Below are 17,708 nucleotides of genomic sequence, written 5' to 3'. Positions count from 1 at the left end.
ATCTTTTTTTAATTTATGTATTTATTTGCAGTTTATTGTGAAAGAACAGTTTTGTAAATGTAAATATTTTCACAGTGTAATCTTATTTTTTTCACTTAAATTTTTGCCACATAATTTGTCCCAAAGAAAATTTGTCGTTGTCATTATTTATGGATTTATTGTGTTGTTATTTTTATTGTGGATCACATTGGTCTGCATGTGGAACCTGAACCAAAATGATTTGGACAACCTTGACTGGTCAGGTTAATTTTTGCACTTTCATCCCGTGGGCCGGCATAGAACCTTTGGTGGGCCAGATTTGGCCTCCGGGCCGCATGTTTGACACCTGTGTTCTAAACTAAATTAAAAAAAAAAAAAAAAATACAGTATTTATGATGAGTAACATGGTCCTTGAATGTGTAAATTTACATACCTCCTTCTGCTTACTGTGGAAATGTGGAAAATCAGCAGGTCATTCAATGATACACAACATACTGACACACATAATATGTTGTTTACAGAAACAAACAATGGCCTTATTTTTCTCTGAGCTGAATTGATATTGAATTACCCTTTTCGAAGCCCCGTTCTCCACCACAGCTGCCTTTTAACCTTTAAATTCCTGTCTTGTACTCTATCTAAGACTGAAGCAAAACAATATCCATGTACTCAAACACTCATCACTTGGGGTTTACTGCGTACTTTCTGTAATTTAATTTAATACAAAATTAATTTTGCCATGGGAGCGAAAGATCTTAAAATTAGATGAGATGCCAAGATTAGGTCATAACGCAGAAGCATGACTGATGTACAATAACAGATAATAAATGTACAATTAACTTAACATAATACAGTTACCATACAGTGATCCAGGCTTTGAGCTGAAATAAAAACACATGTACTTACAAACATCTCTTTACATGTATAGCAATACTTTAACTGGTTAATTAGAATAAATGTAATGTAAACATAATCCCATATTTATACAGGGTAGCAGGTTACCTTTTAGACATGATAAATGTAACATGTTTTGTGAAACATGTCCACACTAGTTGCTTTTTATCAGTATTGGAATCAGTCTGTCACAGCGGTGTAAATGTCCTGAGGCTCCGTCCTCCTCAGATTCTGATTCGACGTAGTGCTTTTGCCCTGTAACGCATGTCAGTTTCATGTCTTTACAGAGCATACATAGCGCTGACTCCTACTCGCCTTGCAGTCCCTGATGTGCCACTTGGCTCTTTTCCACACAAGGACACACTTTTTGTTTCCCTTCATTTTGGTCCGAGGAGGCGTCTTTCTCCAGTTTGTGTAGCTGACGGGCTCGCCGCTGACCCACTCCCAGCGTCCTCGACCCTCCCTGTCGTTCAGGCCTTAAATATAAACAAAAAAAAAATCTGAATAAGAAGATGAAGTATCAGTTTGATTAGGAAAACCATAAGAATGTAGCAGGAAAAGCCCAACTCAAACTAAAACACAACACAACTAAAAGCCAAGTGGCCTCTGTGTGCTTGCCTGTATGTGTGTCTCAGGATTCACACAAACTCTGTAAAGAGCTGACTGCTGCAGTTTGGCATACTTATGTATTTTTGGTCAAGGAACAGACTAGTGAAAACGGCAAGTTGATAGGACCAATATTTTAGGAGATATTAGTAATTTTGAAATGCAATAGCCTTACAATCACACTGGGATACCCAGAAGGCTTTGGTGGTGAGAGCTGGACAAATACGGTACAGCATGCACAAATACGCAACAGCATAAAAACTACCACATCTAGAACCTGTGGATCCCTGCGGGTCAACACACTAGTTCCTTGTATTTAATAGAGCTGTGAATAAAAATAATTTGAGTTTTTTTTTTTTTATCCTTATCAGCCTTCATTTGAATCTAAGATTGATTAAAAAATCTGGAGATTTATTATTAAATATACTCCCTTTCCTAGAGAGTATAATTCCATCTTGAACCTCATTAGTCACTTCTGCAATAAAGTAAATATTATACTAATACTAATATTGACGCTAATCGAGTTCACACCAAATACTTTTACCAAAAAGAAATGTACTTCTGATTTTTTTGGGTTTCATTACTGTGCACATATTTCCTGTATTTTCTTGTTGCATCTTAATAAATACAGGGAAATAAAGATGCACGGTCATTACAACCCTGCAAAAACAGCAAAGCTATGGTCTCTGCACAGTACTGTACACTAGTATTACAACCGATGGGGTAAATTCCTCAAGTAAACTTTTTTTTTTTTTTTTTTTTAATTAAGCAAGTTAGAGGATTCATTATACAATTTGGAATATTATTTTTCTGAGAATCTTTTTCATTTTGAATAAAATGTAGTTGTTTAAGCGAAATATTCCTAATTGATATCAAATCAAACTGAATTTAGTCTGAAATAAATAAAATTTAGAACTTGTGAATCATAATTCAAGTCAATTCAGAAATGATGTGGTGATAAGCAGTTCTACAACGTAGGTATTTTACCTGTTTCATGACAGTAACTTTATGATTACTTTACAAAAGGATGTTTTAAGCCAGGCAATAAATTTGTATTAAGTCTGGAATGGTTTGATTAACCTCCATTAATAACCAACAATTTTACAATCAAAAAGACTATATAACGATGTGACATATTTGCAATCACCAATATTTTGATCAGTGATTACAGCAACTACAATTCAGTGACATTTTTTCTTAGTAATTGTAACGGACAACAATTTTATTTTGTAATTTACCTAAATGTAATTACATACAACTACTGAACAACACATATATTTATGTTCTCATTACAGGGTTTAATGATATATTGTGACAATGTCACTACTCCAATAACTAAGCAAAGTCTCACACCTATCCAGAACGGTTTCCTTCCACTGAAGTCCCACAGCCAGTCCATGTCGGCTTTGGAGAGAACACTTGCTAAAGTGCCTTTATATCTAAAATCAAATGGAAAAGGACAGGAGAGCAGTCATGCTGAATCTTACATGCTTACAGAGGATGAAATTCAGATGATACAGTGCTTCTGTGTGACAGACAACTAATCACAGGCATGTATGTCCAGGCGTTCTGTCACATCAGACTCTCCATGTTGTTACCTCTCCCTGCAGACTCTGTTTGCTGAGCTCCACGTGGCTTTCTGCTCGGAGCTGAGGATGTAGCAGTGGCTTCCATGGAAGGTCCAGCCTCCAGGACACGTCTGAGCGTTCACCATCTGTTTAAAGAGGACATGGGGAGACAGAATCAGATTTGTTACTGCCGCCAAGGAGGTTATGTAATGACTAATCAAATTGTTTGTTTGTCGGTCAGCAGGATCATACAAAAACTACTGCACTTTCCATAAAACCTAATGGAAAGTCAAAAAATGTTGTTATATTGTTTTAAATTTCACTACAGTGGAGACATGCACTCTTAGTAGACTTTGAGTTGTTTGTTTTTTGTTTTTTTCAATATTTTGTTTAGGCAACACTCCAGGACTAACATCTTACACCCTCCTTCATCATCATGGAGTTTCATTCCTTTTATCACTGGAGTTTGCCAAGACTGGGGAGAGCGGAGATGGTGAAACCAGTTCAGAGTTGGTAGAGAAAGTACCAAACCCAAAACTGAATTTCACCACCTCGGTGCTTTTAACTTCCTCTGTGAAGTTGTTTTGGTTGAACACTGACACAAAGAAGGGAGACATGGTATTAAAAATGAGTGAATCCCCAACAAGAGAAGTACAGACATATTCTCTGAGCCGGACAAAGATCGTCGCACATTCCCAACGGGGTACCCAAAGGGTCTATCCGAATCCACTACTTGTCAGTCTTAATCAGAAACTGACAAGTAATGGATTTAAGTAAAATACCTCAGTTAAAGTAATTAGCTTCATTACACCACTAGTAATTATGTGTTACCATTACTGTAGGTCAGATCCAATAACCAAAAAATAGAAGGGCAGGAAAAATGAGCCCAAAGTAATACATGTGTCTCAAAACGTCCGTACACTGCAATAGATAACAAACTGGATATACTGGTGTTGTTGATGCAATAAACATGAGGCTCTGTATAAAGTTGTAAGACCTTGTCAGTAGGGGTCCAGCGTTTCCAGGAAACACCGTTACAGTGAAAGAGTTGACCTGTGGTCTGGTTGAAATGCAGGAGCCCCATCAGTTCAGGCACACAGAGCTTTGGAGTTGCATTAACAGATGTACGCTAAAAGTAACAACAAACCACAGCACAGTTGTGTTATAGTTTGCCCAAATGCATAATGTACTGTTGTCTATAAAAATTAACAACAATAATCAAACAACTAATATATCAGTTTTCATCCAAGTTACAAGATGCTTCACAAAAACAGAAAAATGAAAACAGTCAAGAGTTAAATCATCAGGTTTTAAAAGAAAAGAGTTTTGTGTATAAGACCTGGTAAAATGATATTAAACTGACCTGGAAATCAGGAAAGGCTGTCCAAAAAACATCCAATGATTTTCAAAATGACTTAAAAATACTGACTCAATCAAGGTTTACTTTTTTACTGGACAAAATGACAAACTATACCTTGATAAGAGTCCGTCTAGAAATACAAATTCTACTGAAGTAAAGCCTAGGAAAAAAAAAATTCAAGTGTCTCTGATTCCATAGCTGACAAACTGCTAAAAATGATCTGATCTGTCAAAGGTCCTTTGATTTTTATACTCACACGTTCTTTAACCTGTGGACTTATCACAGGGTTTTGGGCCTTTTTTCGATGACCATTCTTAGAATTATTTATTGTGGCTGACGTCTGCAGCTGAGCTCCCCTGCTGACCACACGGACATTAGCTTTTCTGCCCTTCCTGGTTGGGGAAGTGTCATCTTCCACCTGCATCTGCATGATGCCATGATACTGAAAAGAAGGAGACAGAAGGGTAGACAGGAGAGAAGGGCAGATTCTTTATATTTAAGATCAATTTATTTACACAAATCACAAGCAACAACAGAAACATCAAAAACATAAAGAAGCAGGATATGCTGTTACAGCTTCAGTGAATACTGAAAAACTTCTCAGATGTTTTAAAGTATTTATCAGACCTTGAACTATTACTGCAATGTTTGGAGTAGCCCCCAAAAACTTGCTGTAAATGTAAATGGATGGATTAAGGATCTTATATAAATTAACTGTTAAAAAAATTCATGGTTCCATAAGAGGTTGTATTCTGTTGTGTCCAATCAGCTGTGAGGATAAGTCTGTTGTGTCATATTTTGTATGTGTTCAAATGCCGATAATATAACCTTGAGTGAAAAAAACAATTTAAATCAGTACAAGTTATAATACTTAGGAGTAAATAAACAATGAAACTCACAAAGAGCCAAAAAGAAATGAAGCAACAAAAATATAGCATAAAAGCACATTAAGGTAGTTAATGTATATATAACATGTTTATCCATGGATATAAAGAGGCTGGTTTTAGCTTTTCCTTCTTACCGTGTAAACTGTATCTGACCCATTGTGGAAAACAGATGAAGGACGAATCTAGAAGCCCAAAAATAGCAAAAATGGCAACAGAAGTACGTTAGGAGTATTAAAGTAAATGCACTAATGACATTTTTTGCTCTCAAGTCTTTTTCTGTATTGTGGCATTGTAACACATTTGCATGACAATGGTGTATTCTATCAGTGCACCTGCAGAAACATGACCCAGCTCACAGCTGCACTGGCTTGTTGGTGATACGTCAGCACAGTCTAATAATTAACATGTACTTTGTATTAGTCCGGCACTAAATGGCCATTTTTATCAGTTTTGCTTGAATTATTAAAATTGTTACTAAATGCTAAAACACATTTTTCGTTTTGTTTGTAGCCATTTTCAGGATCATGTGATGGGCAGAGTTAGACTCAGAATGAGGGTAAAGTTACACCTGATACATAACTTTAAATTGTTACATTCATGTACGTATTGGTACATTTTAGTCAGTAGAGTTCTACAGAAAACTGCCAACTGGATATGAAACCTACTATTAGGTTAATGAACTAATTGTAGCTTTAAATGTATTGAGAACTTCTTTGTAGGTAAAAACACAGATGCAACTGACAACTGTTGACCTACATATTATTGTTTAAATTTCGAGGGATTGATCTTCTGGGTACTTACAGACTTGGGATTGCCAAGGACTTTGAGTTTCTTTTTCTGTGGCCCCGGTTCAGGCCTGGGGACACTGTCACCACGTGTCCAGATCACTGTCTCTGTGCCAAGGGGTAGTTTCTCAAGTTTAATGGATCCATGCTGTGGGTAGGGCTCAGATGCAACCTCCTCTCCTCCAAGGACGGGAGCCTCCTCCTCTGGGTTTATGCTACACCGTCCTGTTGAGTTCAAGGATTAATATTAGTGGTTTAAACCACAAAGAGCCAACATCACAAAGATTTACCAATGTTTTCCTACCTCTTCCTGAGTCCCGGATGGTAACATGAGCTTTGTTGATGCTGCCAATTATGGAACCTTCAGGGCTGACAAGCAGCACCTCAAACACCTCGTCAGCCTCCTCCAGGTGATCCTGAATGATCTCTGTTTGCCAGCTCCTCCTTGACACTCCTGAATGGATGAAATATCTTAAAATTTTCTGATATAGGTCTGATATTTTGTACTTGTAATGAATTGTGGTGCTCAGCTGGTAACATATGAGGAAGTACCTGGATCAAACTGAATGAGTGAAGAAGGGTTTAGGAGGAAATCTTTTCCAGCTGTTGCAGTCACTTCCTTTACCTGCAATGAAGAAACAGAACACAAATGTTTATGTTAAAGTCTGCAGGATTTCCCAGCTTTAGGTAGTTTTTGGTTTGAAGCTGAAAAACCAGTGGTTGGTGAGCTAAACCTTGCCCATAACATGGCCATTGCAACAAAGATAATGAATGCACAGTAGATCACTAGTTTATCTGATATCATTCATACTAATTCCATAATCCTGAATTTTCCTTAAAGTTCAATAAAGTCCATCTGAATCTCAATCTAACTGAGATGATTATAGTTATTTAACATTTATCTGGCTCTGTGTATGAGTGTGTGTGGTGAAGAACATGGTGTTCTAACTCTGTGTATGTTATAACACTAGTTAAGACAGAAAGTTTTACTAGCAGTTGCACTGGAGTGTATGGATTTGATCTGACAGCAGATGAGTGGAATGACTGAAAGAGTGGTGGACAGAGGTATGCTGACCACTTTGACTTTGACTCTGATGCACAGTGCATCAATATTCAACTAGGAACATTTTTTATAGGAAAATACAACAACATGTTTTTCCTTCATATTGTACAAGATCCAAAACCAGCAAAACAGATATGTGTGCAGTCTTTACAGCTCCCTTATTCCTAGTGTTGTCAAACCTGACAAACTGAAATTCGCAAAAAGAAGACATTATGGAAAAGACTCAATTCCTATTTTGAATGAGTTTAGTCACTTTTTAAACACCTCATATACATGTTGACTTGCAAAAACATTTGACACATTTTTGCACCAGTTTTACATATCTAAAAACAAGCTTTAACTCTTAATCTCAATGAAAAATTACTTCCAAACCTTGACAGTGATATATGACGACTCTGCTAAGTTTCCTTTGCGAATGATGTCCAGAGAGATGGGCCCCGGCTCCTCACATAGAGAAAACTCTGACTGAGACAGTTCCAAGCTGGACCAACTCAGCTGGAGTCTGCAACAGAAAAGGTCAAACAGGGTGATACAGTCAAATATATCATAGTAATCAGGGCACTGTTGTTGTTCTTACGTGTGTGGGGATCCAGTGTTCCCTAAAGGATCAGACACTGTGAACTCCAGGCTGTCCGACAGAGACTCCCTGTCTGTGTTGATGATATACACAATAGTTCGCTTGTTGAGCTCCATCTGAGAGAAGTGCTGTGGCACAAAACCCCCTACAAGTGCAAAAAGATCATTTAGTTTTTATTAATATTAACTTTACATTGGATGTAGATGGGAAAACTGATTTTATAACCTGTGGTGATGTTTTCTAGGTAACCAAAGTAAGGCGGCCGAACAATGCAGAATGTCAGCTCTTCTTCTCTGCTGTGGCTGTCCTGGGCTTTCAGCTCACGAGACGAAAGAAAAATCCCGTATCGGCCGTCGGACAAAAGTTCAGCTTTCCACAGAGGGAGCAGCTTCACAACCTCAGGAGATGATTTATCTAATGTCTTGATCTGAAGCAATTTAACAAAACGGGAACAGATTCATTATTATTGCAGGAATTTGAGACATTGATATAATAATTGAATGAACTGCATTTTTTTCTGCCATGAACTTGAAAAAGCAAATATGTTGTTAACTTGTTGTGGACTTGACTCTGATCCAAATATCAGTAGCATTTTTATAAATGTACAGTATGTCATTTATATTGTTATTGATCCCTCAATCAAAATAATAGTAGATGATATTGTCAAGTAGTATAGGACTGTGGTAATTGTTTTCAACACCAACAATGATGAAAATGTGATACAGATGATTTAATGTGTAAAAGTTTATTCACATTAACATACTGTGGCGACCCCTGCTGGTGTTTACCATTGGGGTCTGGAGTTGGTTGCTGGTTGGCAATGGGTTGTGCCAGCCTGGTAATTGGTGACTGAAGACACCTGAGCTTGGTGCACAGGTAGTTCATATAAGGAGGTGTTCATTCATTGTGTCTCTCTCTTTTCCCAGACAGACACCTGCCTCCCTGGGTGATGTGGCCGCTTTAGTTTTGCTCTGCTCCTTTGTTTCATTTTATGCACTGTCCAACACCCACACACCCCATATTCACCACACATGCACATCCTACATTACTGGTGCCACTGACTCTCACATCCCATGATCTGATTTATCCTTACCTTATGTTAAATAAACATAGTTTGTTATTCTTTTGCAACAATGCATCTCTTGTCTGTCATGGCCCTGAGCCAGCTGTGACAATATTATTTAACATATGGTGATATTGTCAAATGATCAAATAAAACACGTCGTTTCATTGTATAAAATTACAGATTTCTCTCAGTAATATTTAAATCATTGTCCATCAAATAAGTTTTAGATATTTTAATGCAAAAAATGTACAGTTAATCTAGCATGAAGTCTGTTAGAAGACAAATCTACTATCAGCCATTTTGAATTGTTGTCCGAATCTGTCATTAGTAGGAGACCTGTCCTTAAACACTTACACACTTACCTGAATGGTGAAGAACAGTGGGTCTGTTTGTAACTGCCCATCCAGCAGGAAGCCACGGTATGTGCTGTCAGATCCAGTAAAGGCAAATCGGTCGATCTGTGCTGGGCCTCCATCATGTTTGTATGCGACCTCTAGGTCTTGAATGTTTTTCTGGGTGAAGTTTGAACCAGTAGTCAGTGCGACTCCACCTAACATCAGCTTTCCATACTGCGGAGGCTGGAGAAGGACAAAGACGAGGGCATTGGGTGGTGTGTCGGGGTCGGACATGGTCAGGCAGTCCGGACCCAAGATCACGGAAGAGCCTCGGGGGACTGTGAGGCCTCTGTTGTTGGTCAGAGATGGGAGGACTCGGTCCACCATTTCCACAGTGATCTCAAAGCTTCCATTTCTGCTGGTCTTGCCGTTACTCACCACAAACCTGAAAAGAATACAATCAGCTGAGTGTTGAACAGTCTGGAAAACTGTGATCATGATTAGTAACACATTAACATTTAATATCAACTGTCTGTTTGAATTCAGGCAATTGATCTTTGAATTTCTGATGCTCCAGCAAAAATAAAGGAGTCTAAAGCATTTGTTAATCTTCACAGCAGAATTAGACCGTTTTAAATGATTTCCAAGCAGCCAGTGAGAATCAGTTTGAGCACTTTCTAGAGGCCTGACATTCACTACAAATTTGATTTATGTTCTGCTTTAACTGATTTGTTTCATGCTTGACCTTTCCCAGAAAAAAAAGTCAGAGAATGAAGAGAATGATGTTTAGTGAAATGTAAATGATCTATCTTTAATTTAGGCATGAAATTTCATTACATTTATATATTTGGATATAGGTTATTATTATTGTTATTATTATTATTGCTCCTTGGTAACTGTGTATATACTTTATTTCCCTTGGACTCAGAATTCACTTTTTTTCCACTGTGTCTTCCAGTAATTTGATTAACAATGAGATGGAGATGCCAGTTGCATAAAATGAATATTAAATTGAAACTAGAAGCACTCGGAGAGCGCAGACCTCCGCCAAGGCTGAACAGTGCCCCCCCCACCGTGGGCCCCCCCACCCCCGATCACCACCAAAATTTAATCATTTCTTTCTCATCCCATTTCCAACAAACCCTGAAAATTTCATCCAAATCTGTCCATAACTTTTTGAGTTATGTTGCACACTAATGGACAGACAAACAAACAAACAAACAGACAAACAAACAAACAAACAAACCCTGGCAAAAACATAACCTCCTTGGCGGAGGTAATAAAGGCATCGACCCAGAGTGGGATTATTGATCAAATAAGTTTGGAGTCATTATAATCATACATTATCATTATTTCTATATAGTAGTTGAGAGGGTTAAAAAGATCACAATTTATTTTGCTGAAAAAAAATACAGAAAGGCTAGAATAAGTAAGGTAGGAGTATGTTTTGATGCATCTGAGATGGGCCTTCAGTTCCATTAGTGATATAAGAAAACTGAAAAGAGTTGAGAAACTCCAGCCCCATAAGGCCCCACAGTGGATTAAACAGGGATAGAAAATGAATGAAGTAACACGTTCCAACTCACTGGAAGGTTTCTGTGGGTGTGATTGCTCTGTTGTCATGAACATAAGCCACTAGGTTTGCAGCTACGTCCATCTGGCTGAAGGTGGAGATTGGCAGTCCGGGGTGTCTGATGTACTCCATGTGTCCGTGGGCAGGCGGGTTGGTGATAACATACAGAAGTTCCTCAGGCTTGTCTGTGCCGTCTGTGGCCAACAGCACATCCGTGGTGAGGACAACACGATCTCCACGGTTGACACTGACTGTTTTCACAAAGACAGCAATATTTCCTGAAAAGAATAGGGAGACATTTAAAAGATATATTAAAACCAGGACATGTGGACAAGCAGTCACATGGATGTCACACAGACTCAAAATGTCTTATCAAGACTTCAAGGGGGTATTCCAGTACCTTTTTCCAGATCCTTGATAGAGATGTGAAAGTGTTGAGCAGGTGATTGATTATTTCCATCAGACAAGTAGAAGACAAAGAAGTCCTGTGTTTTAGCGCCATGCACGCCTGTGTGCACGTAGCGTAGGAGGTTCATGTCCACCATTTCTTGACTGCAGTTTCTTCCAAATGTCAGCGTCACCCAGTTCTGACCTTCCTGAGACAGAGTCAGTCACAGTCATACCTTGAGGAGGAACTCAAGTGGATTCCCCTGTTTTATGTTGTAATAGTTCCTTTTCTCATTGTTTTGTTAGGTAATAATGTGAATTAGTGCCAGCACATTTTTTTTTGTCACATCAGATTCTTAACTTTCTTCATCCGATCAAAGAATTTGTTATGATTGCTTCAAACAGCGGCAGTTAAAGGTACAGAATGAAGAAAAATACATGCAGTAATTTTTATTTCCAATATATGATTGTAACACATTCTCAGCAACCTTGTCAGTGGCCTACAGTAATGATGACAATATGTACATGGACTTTATGTAGCGGTCACAGGTAGAGAAGTGTCTCGGTCACTCTCATCTGCTTCTCTATGGTGGCAAAATTGTACAAATGATCTACCTGCCACTAGGTTTGGAATAATACACTTCCCTAACATCAATAAACAACCAGCAACTGAGCATATGTGAATGTCACATATTGTACCTTTGATGTCTGAATGAGCTGTGTAAAATATGCATTCTGAGTACACAGTTCAGCTCAGGTTTTCTTGAAATCTGTTTTATTTCTAGGCACTAAGGTAGGATTATTTTGTTTGTTTTATTGCATATTCAAAATAAAACTGAACTGAATGAGTAGTGTAAAATATGAGTTCTGAATACATAGAAAATAGGTGTTATTAACCATTGAGCCACAGTTAAGGGACTTAAAAAGTAAGTATAAAATGCTGTTTAAAAAAAAAAAAAATCAAAACATTTGAAAACAAATAACTGCACCACACTAACCTTCAGCTGAAGTAGACCTTGAGTAGGAATACTCTCAAATATATACATGACTTCTGAGGATGGAGTATCGCTGTCCTGTGCAAAGAGTGTAACACTGGATATGAGCCTGGTCTCCCCAGACTCGACGTCCAGGCCGTTGTTCCTGAAGGATAGAGGAAGGAGACCGGGTTTTTCCTCTGTGATAGTTGTGCTTTATAGGTTATAGAAATGAAGGTGTTACTTGCCTTACAACATGAGGCTCCTCATCATTAATGGGCAGTACTTTGACCATCACTTGTCTGTGAAGTTGGTGCTTTCCATCGGTTAGCTGGATGGTAAAACTGTCCTCCATGTTCTCAGAGTCATCATGCATGTACATCAGCGCTAACCCTGCAACAGATCAAACGACCAAATGTCTGACCTGTCAGTGTATCTGCTGCTGCACCAGCATTACTTTCATTGCTGGGGCTGGAAAGGTTAGCTTAGCATTAAAACTAAACAATGAGCTTAACAATAGCTAGATTATTTTTAATATTTGCCTTTTTGTATTTGTTTCTTGATTTCAATAATTTGGATTATTTTGTGGACAGGATCCACTTGATGAAAATGTTTAAGAAATTTATTTATGCACACACCAAATCATTCATCTATTTAGGTTATTTAAGAACAAAGCCCGCTTTCCTCCAGTTATTAGAACAGGAGATCTATATCAGGAATTTCAGTAGAAAAAATATATTGCAACTTTCCATTTACAAATAAGTCATTAAGTCGAAACAATAGCTTTACTTAGATAAACTAATCCTCCTCAAAGATTAACAAATAATTGAAAAGAAAAATTAGATGACATTTCAGTGGTGATGTGTAAAAAGTACCATTTGTTAGATCTGTCATGGTAAAGTCCACCACAGGGGACAGAGGTCTGACATCCCGTCTCTTGTTGACAGATGTTGTACTGCTGTGCTGGATAATGCTGCCATGTTGGGGGGGTTTGACCACACTGAAAACCAGGACATTCCTGGGCTTGTCCAGATCCACTGCATGTAAAACTGAAGAGTCCAGCTGCTTCATTTCTCCTTCTTTTACCTCATGACACAATGCATGAATAATAATATGAAGACAATTACAGGAATTCCATCTTACTCTTCAGTTATAAAACTGACCAAAAACTTACTGTGATGTTGCGAGCCATGAACTCTGGGACCTCATCATTTGTTGGATTGATAATAATGTAAAAAGGTACATGGGCAGAGCTGCGTTTCCCATCTGATACACAGAGCATGAAGTGGTCAGCTGTGGGCTCCATCCTCTCATGTCTGGACTGAACATAGTTTATATGACCATCAGTGATGTCTTTGTATGAAAAGGAAGCTGTTGGGAAAAAAAAAAAAAAGGAATTAATATTCTGTTTTTGTGTCACCTGTCTCAGTAAATCTGTGTATCACTTACCGATACTTATGCCCATGTTGCTTTTCTCAAAGCCGGGACTGGGCAGGATGTTTTCAATGTAGCCAAACTGAGGTGGAGAAATCAGACTGACCACCAGCTCATCCAGGACAGTGTCCACATCAGAGGCTTTCAGATGAGATGCTGTTATTGAGGCAGACCCACCTTCATCCACCATAAACATGTCTCCTTCAAACACAAAATCAAATTCAAAAGACTTAACGGGTTTGTAAATGCAGTTCACTGCAGTTAAGGTGTGAGCAAGATAACATTTATCTGCAAAGTCAGACAGAAACAGAAAGTATTAAACTGCATTCAACACTTTATGCAAATTTGCACAATAACCACTTTATACAGTACATATAAACATGTAAATCAGATACCAGACATTATTTATTTTTATATGTATATTTTATGTTGTGTGCTTTCTATACAACACTGTTGCCCATAAAATTGGAATTAAATATTTTTACCTCCTCTCATGAAATGATTGTGACAACTGGGAGTCAGTAACTAATCACTGCACTTGGCCAAAGGTGATTACTGATGTGTAGAAATGGGAATAAAGAGAGGACTGTCTGAAAACAAAATTATTCCAACTTTATAGGCAACTGTGTAGCTGCTATGTTTATATACAGGGTGTCCCATAAGTCTCCATACATAGGAGACATAATACATATGGTTCTAACATGTATTTCTTTATATTTCTTCTTTATAGTTCTTCAGCAGTGGAGGACACGCATTGAAATGTGTTCCCGACAAAATGGCAGTCATATAGAGCATATTATATAAATAAAAATGGTTTATGTCAAGAAACGTTTATTTTTCCTATGTATGGAGACTTATGGGACACCCTGTACTAAGTTATACATTATATTTTAAAGAGTTTTAAAGTTTAGACAATAAAGAACTCAACACAACAGAATCTAAATTTTCTGTCAAACATATTACAATTTGCTGTGTTACTTTATTTAATACATCTATTAAAATAGTTACAACAGTTATTTTAACTTAATGTAGTATGCATATCAATTGACTGTTGCCTTGAAAATACATTTAAATGAGGGGATATATGATTAACCAGAGCAAAGCAAGACCCCCTCAGCCTGACAATCAGGCAAAGATATGGCTACAACTTGGAATGATGTGAAGAGCTGATTTTCATGAATTTCACCTGAATCTTCTGGCCATAGTGAAGCGTCCTCTCCTGTACAAAAGCAGAAGGTTCCTTCTGCATTTGTACAGGAGTTATGGTGTTATGAGACATCTAACCTTGGAAAAGTTGTTTATAAGTTAGGTTAAGGTCATCCATTTCAGAACTTATACAAGCTCTATAAATTATGTATGTATGGTAAAAAATTTAAAGTTCCAGCAGTGTTTTTTTCCAGAGTTAGAGTGTTTACAAGATGTGTCACAAACAGACAGACAGGCGGACGTGCTGACAACAGTATCCCCTTCAGCAGACCGGGGGTGGGGGTGGGGTGGAAACCAAACTGATGGATGTCATAGACAAAAGCAAACAATGAACTAATATCATGGGACCATAGCTTCATTCTAGTCCCAGGAGCCGAAAAAGTGAAAATGGAGTCACAACAGCAGTAAAACACATTATACATGACTATATGTACAAATCGAATGGGATGGAATACCTGCAGAAGCAGACCGTATGTGTTTTACTGCCTTAGAAATAATTCATACTGACTCAGTGCACCATGTGACCCACCTGTGCTCAGTGACGGAGGCTGGCTGTCAATTGGATACACAGTGATGTGCAGGTCGTACACAGGCAGACTGTCCCGTGTTTGGACCGAGCCTCTGGTCCTGACAGGGTTATTTACATCACAGCACAGAGCAGAGTTCTCCGTTTCTCCGTCAGAAATAACAAAGGTTATGGTGTCGTGGCGAGGAGTGAGTCCAATCTCCAAACCTAAAACCACAAGCATAAACACAGACAGACCTAGGATGAACACTGGTCATAAACTCGAGGTCATCATACAGTTTTGTTATAAGGCATTGTGGTTGTTGTTATCAATTAAATCTAACACAATAACAAAAGCTAGATGTTAAATGTAGAAAAAACCCAAAACTGCTGAAATGTAAGACATAAATACTAATGGAAATGTTAAATAATCATAACTTTGGTACCAACATAAACGTCATTTTGTCATTCAAAGTGTAATTAATGTAGCTCCTGAATGTGTTATTTGATTCTTCCTACCTGTGTGTCTATAGGTGATGACCCCTGCTGTGACGTCTGCCTGAATGAAGCGATCCACAACAGCAGCATTTCGGAGCACCACGCCGTGATAAGGCTGCCTAGCGATCAAGAAGGCCAAGCTGCTGTTGTCACTGTCTGCATCAGTAGCGTAAATATACTCAGCAGTGATGACGATTTCCTGTCCCTCTGCACATTGTAGAAGCGTTTTCAACCCAGGGGCCAACACTGGGACCTCATCATTGATGGGTGTAACCTGGGAGTAACGTAAGGAAGTGGTTGTTGCTTTATTGTTCACAGTCATTAAGACTGTCTGTTTACAAAGCTACAGCCAACACGCACCTTATTTTGTGAATATATAATACACTAAAAACTCCACAAAACTACTCTACAATAAATATTTAAGGGAAATGAAGGGGGATTCAGGTGAAGATTAAAAACTCAAGATGCCAGCTGCTGGATGAGCATAATAAGATACTTTGAGACTCCAAAACTGAAAGTCATGCACACAATAATAAATAATAATAATCCTAGAGCAAGTGTACAAAGTAAATAGCTTCATTTATTTTAAGAGTGACCTATTATTGAACTAAACCATTGATAAGAAACTTTTAAAACAGATGATTGCTCTTTTGTCACACTATACCTGAAATAATCCCTGACAAACTTATGGGTCAGGATAAGTATCTCTGCAAGCTAATTTTTACTGCAGGAAAGAGAGTAATCACTTGGAGATTTGTACAAAAATTTCACCCATTAAAAGAGGATTGGACTGGAGCTGTCAATGAAATATACAGAATGCAGTTGTAGTGACACTTTCTACAAGGCAGTGACTTGATGAACACACAAAATGCTGAAAGAACTGGACTCCATACAATGTATCCCTACCTGCACCAACCTTTTTGTTATCATGAAAAAGCAACTAAAGTAAAGCTAAAAAAAAAAGGAAAAAGATCGTCAATTTTAAAGCAGATTAATTTGAGTCATTTACCTTTACTTGCAGAACAAAATTGACTGAATTGGTTCCATCGGTGGCAGTTAATTCAATGTTGTCCTCCACAGTTTCAGAGCTGTCGTGACGATACCTTCAAGGACAAAGCACAGATGATATGAACTGAAATGCAGCCCCTGGAGTGTCAAACAGCAATAGCAAAACAATGAGTGTCAAATTATTGTCCTTGTATGTTTAGTCTGTCTTTAAATGTTCAGGACTACGGATGGAAAATAGCTCCCAGCTAAATCCGGAATATTTACACAAAGTAATTTTTTTTTTCGTACTGAGTGTTCATTAATACACATTGTCCTCATCAAATAAACAAATACATGAATCATGCTAACATAATTTTTTACTTAACAGAACTGAAAGATGAAAAAGGATTGCGTAATATAACACTTTATGATTATGAAATATAATTTTTAGCCTTTCAGAGAATGACAATATCAGTTATTCATTCTGTTTAGTGATAATTAGGAAATTCAAGAACGCTAAACTAAACAATATGCACAGGTGAAGAATCCAGGGTTTTCCTGTTAGAGGAGGCAATCTGTTTTTTTTCTTGTTTGAGGGGCAGCAGATTGTCACGAATTTCTATCCTTATATAAACTACGTATAGGTGCATCAATCCGGTTGGCTATCATTACGAAATTCAGACAAGCACTGATTAATAAGGTCTTTATATTTTCCTTTCTGCAGCAATAAGATTTCTATACAAATAATCTGAACTTGTTTTCAGTTGATTTGATGCTATTTCATCCACAGTAACAAACAAACTAAAATGATCTAAAAACAGACTTAAAACAGTTGCTTGTCTAATGATGTTAATGGTACAAAAACCAATTCATGCTAATGTTCATGCACAATATCATGTGTTCACTGTTACTCCACCTAAAGTACATGTTTGATACTGTCATCAATGTTTGTCCATTATAGATAATATATAGATGACACATGAGCCTGTTTGAGTCTACTGTCACTATGTACGTACGAACTCTG

At 37.8% G+C, this 17,708-nt stretch overlaps 1 protein-coding gene across 2 annotated transcripts in view; it reads right to left on the bottom strand.

The window, feature by feature from the left end:
* Window positions 1–370: 370 nt before the first annotated feature.
* The window catches only part of frem1a (Fras1 related extracellular matrix 1a), a 39,712-nt gene continuing 22,374 nt past the window's right edge, over window positions 371–17,708 (bottom strand). For both annotated transcript variants that reach the window (XM_030162558.1, XM_030162559.1), the window contains exons 15-37: window positions 16,707–16,800; window positions 15,719–15,971; window positions 15,224–15,427; window positions 13,504–13,689; window positions 13,229–13,425; window positions 12,930–13,140; window positions 12,303–12,447; window positions 12,079–12,220; window positions 11,094–11,289; window positions 10,707–10,971; window positions 9,148–9,565; window positions 7,945–8,146; window positions 7,720–7,864; window positions 7,515–7,644; window positions 6,632–6,704; window positions 6,384–6,533; window positions 6,096–6,304; window positions 5,429–5,476; window positions 4,664–4,849; window positions 4,045–4,176; window positions 3,078–3,193; window positions 2,833–2,918; window positions 371–1,349 (exon numbers count right to left, since the gene is read on the bottom strand). In XM_030162558.1, the coding sequence (XP_030018418.1) occupies window positions 1,147–1,349; window positions 2,833–2,918; window positions 3,078–3,193; window positions 4,045–4,176; window positions 4,664–4,849; window positions 5,429–5,476; window positions 6,096–6,304; window positions 6,384–6,533; window positions 6,632–6,704; window positions 7,515–7,644; window positions 7,720–7,864; window positions 7,945–8,146; window positions 9,148–9,565; window positions 10,707–10,971; window positions 11,094–11,289; window positions 12,079–12,220; window positions 12,303–12,447; window positions 12,930–13,140; window positions 13,229–13,425; window positions 13,504–13,689; window positions 15,224–15,427; window positions 15,719–15,971; window positions 16,707–16,800 (3,991 nt within the window). In that variant the 3' untranslated portion in view covers window positions 371–1,146. The remainder of the gene's footprint in view (window positions 1,350–2,832; window positions 2,919–3,077; window positions 3,194–4,044; window positions 4,177–4,663; window positions 4,850–5,428; window positions 5,477–6,095; window positions 6,305–6,383; window positions 6,534–6,631; window positions 6,705–7,514; window positions 7,645–7,719; window positions 7,865–7,944; window positions 8,147–9,147; window positions 9,566–10,706; window positions 10,972–11,093; window positions 11,290–12,078; window positions 12,221–12,302; window positions 12,448–12,929; window positions 13,141–13,228; window positions 13,426–13,503; window positions 13,690–15,223; window positions 15,428–15,718; window positions 15,972–16,706; window positions 16,801–17,708) is intronic.

This window comes from Sphaeramia orbicularis, chromosome 18, assembly GCF_902148855.1.
Source record: "Sphaeramia orbicularis chromosome 18, fSphaOr1.1, whole genome shotgun sequence".
NCBI classification, from domain to species: Eukaryota; Metazoa; Chordata; class Actinopteri; order Kurtiformes; family Apogonidae; genus Sphaeramia; species Sphaeramia orbicularis.
The sequence above is the reverse complement of the archived record's forward strand: the minus strand, read 5'-3'. Positions and strand labels throughout refer to the sequence as shown.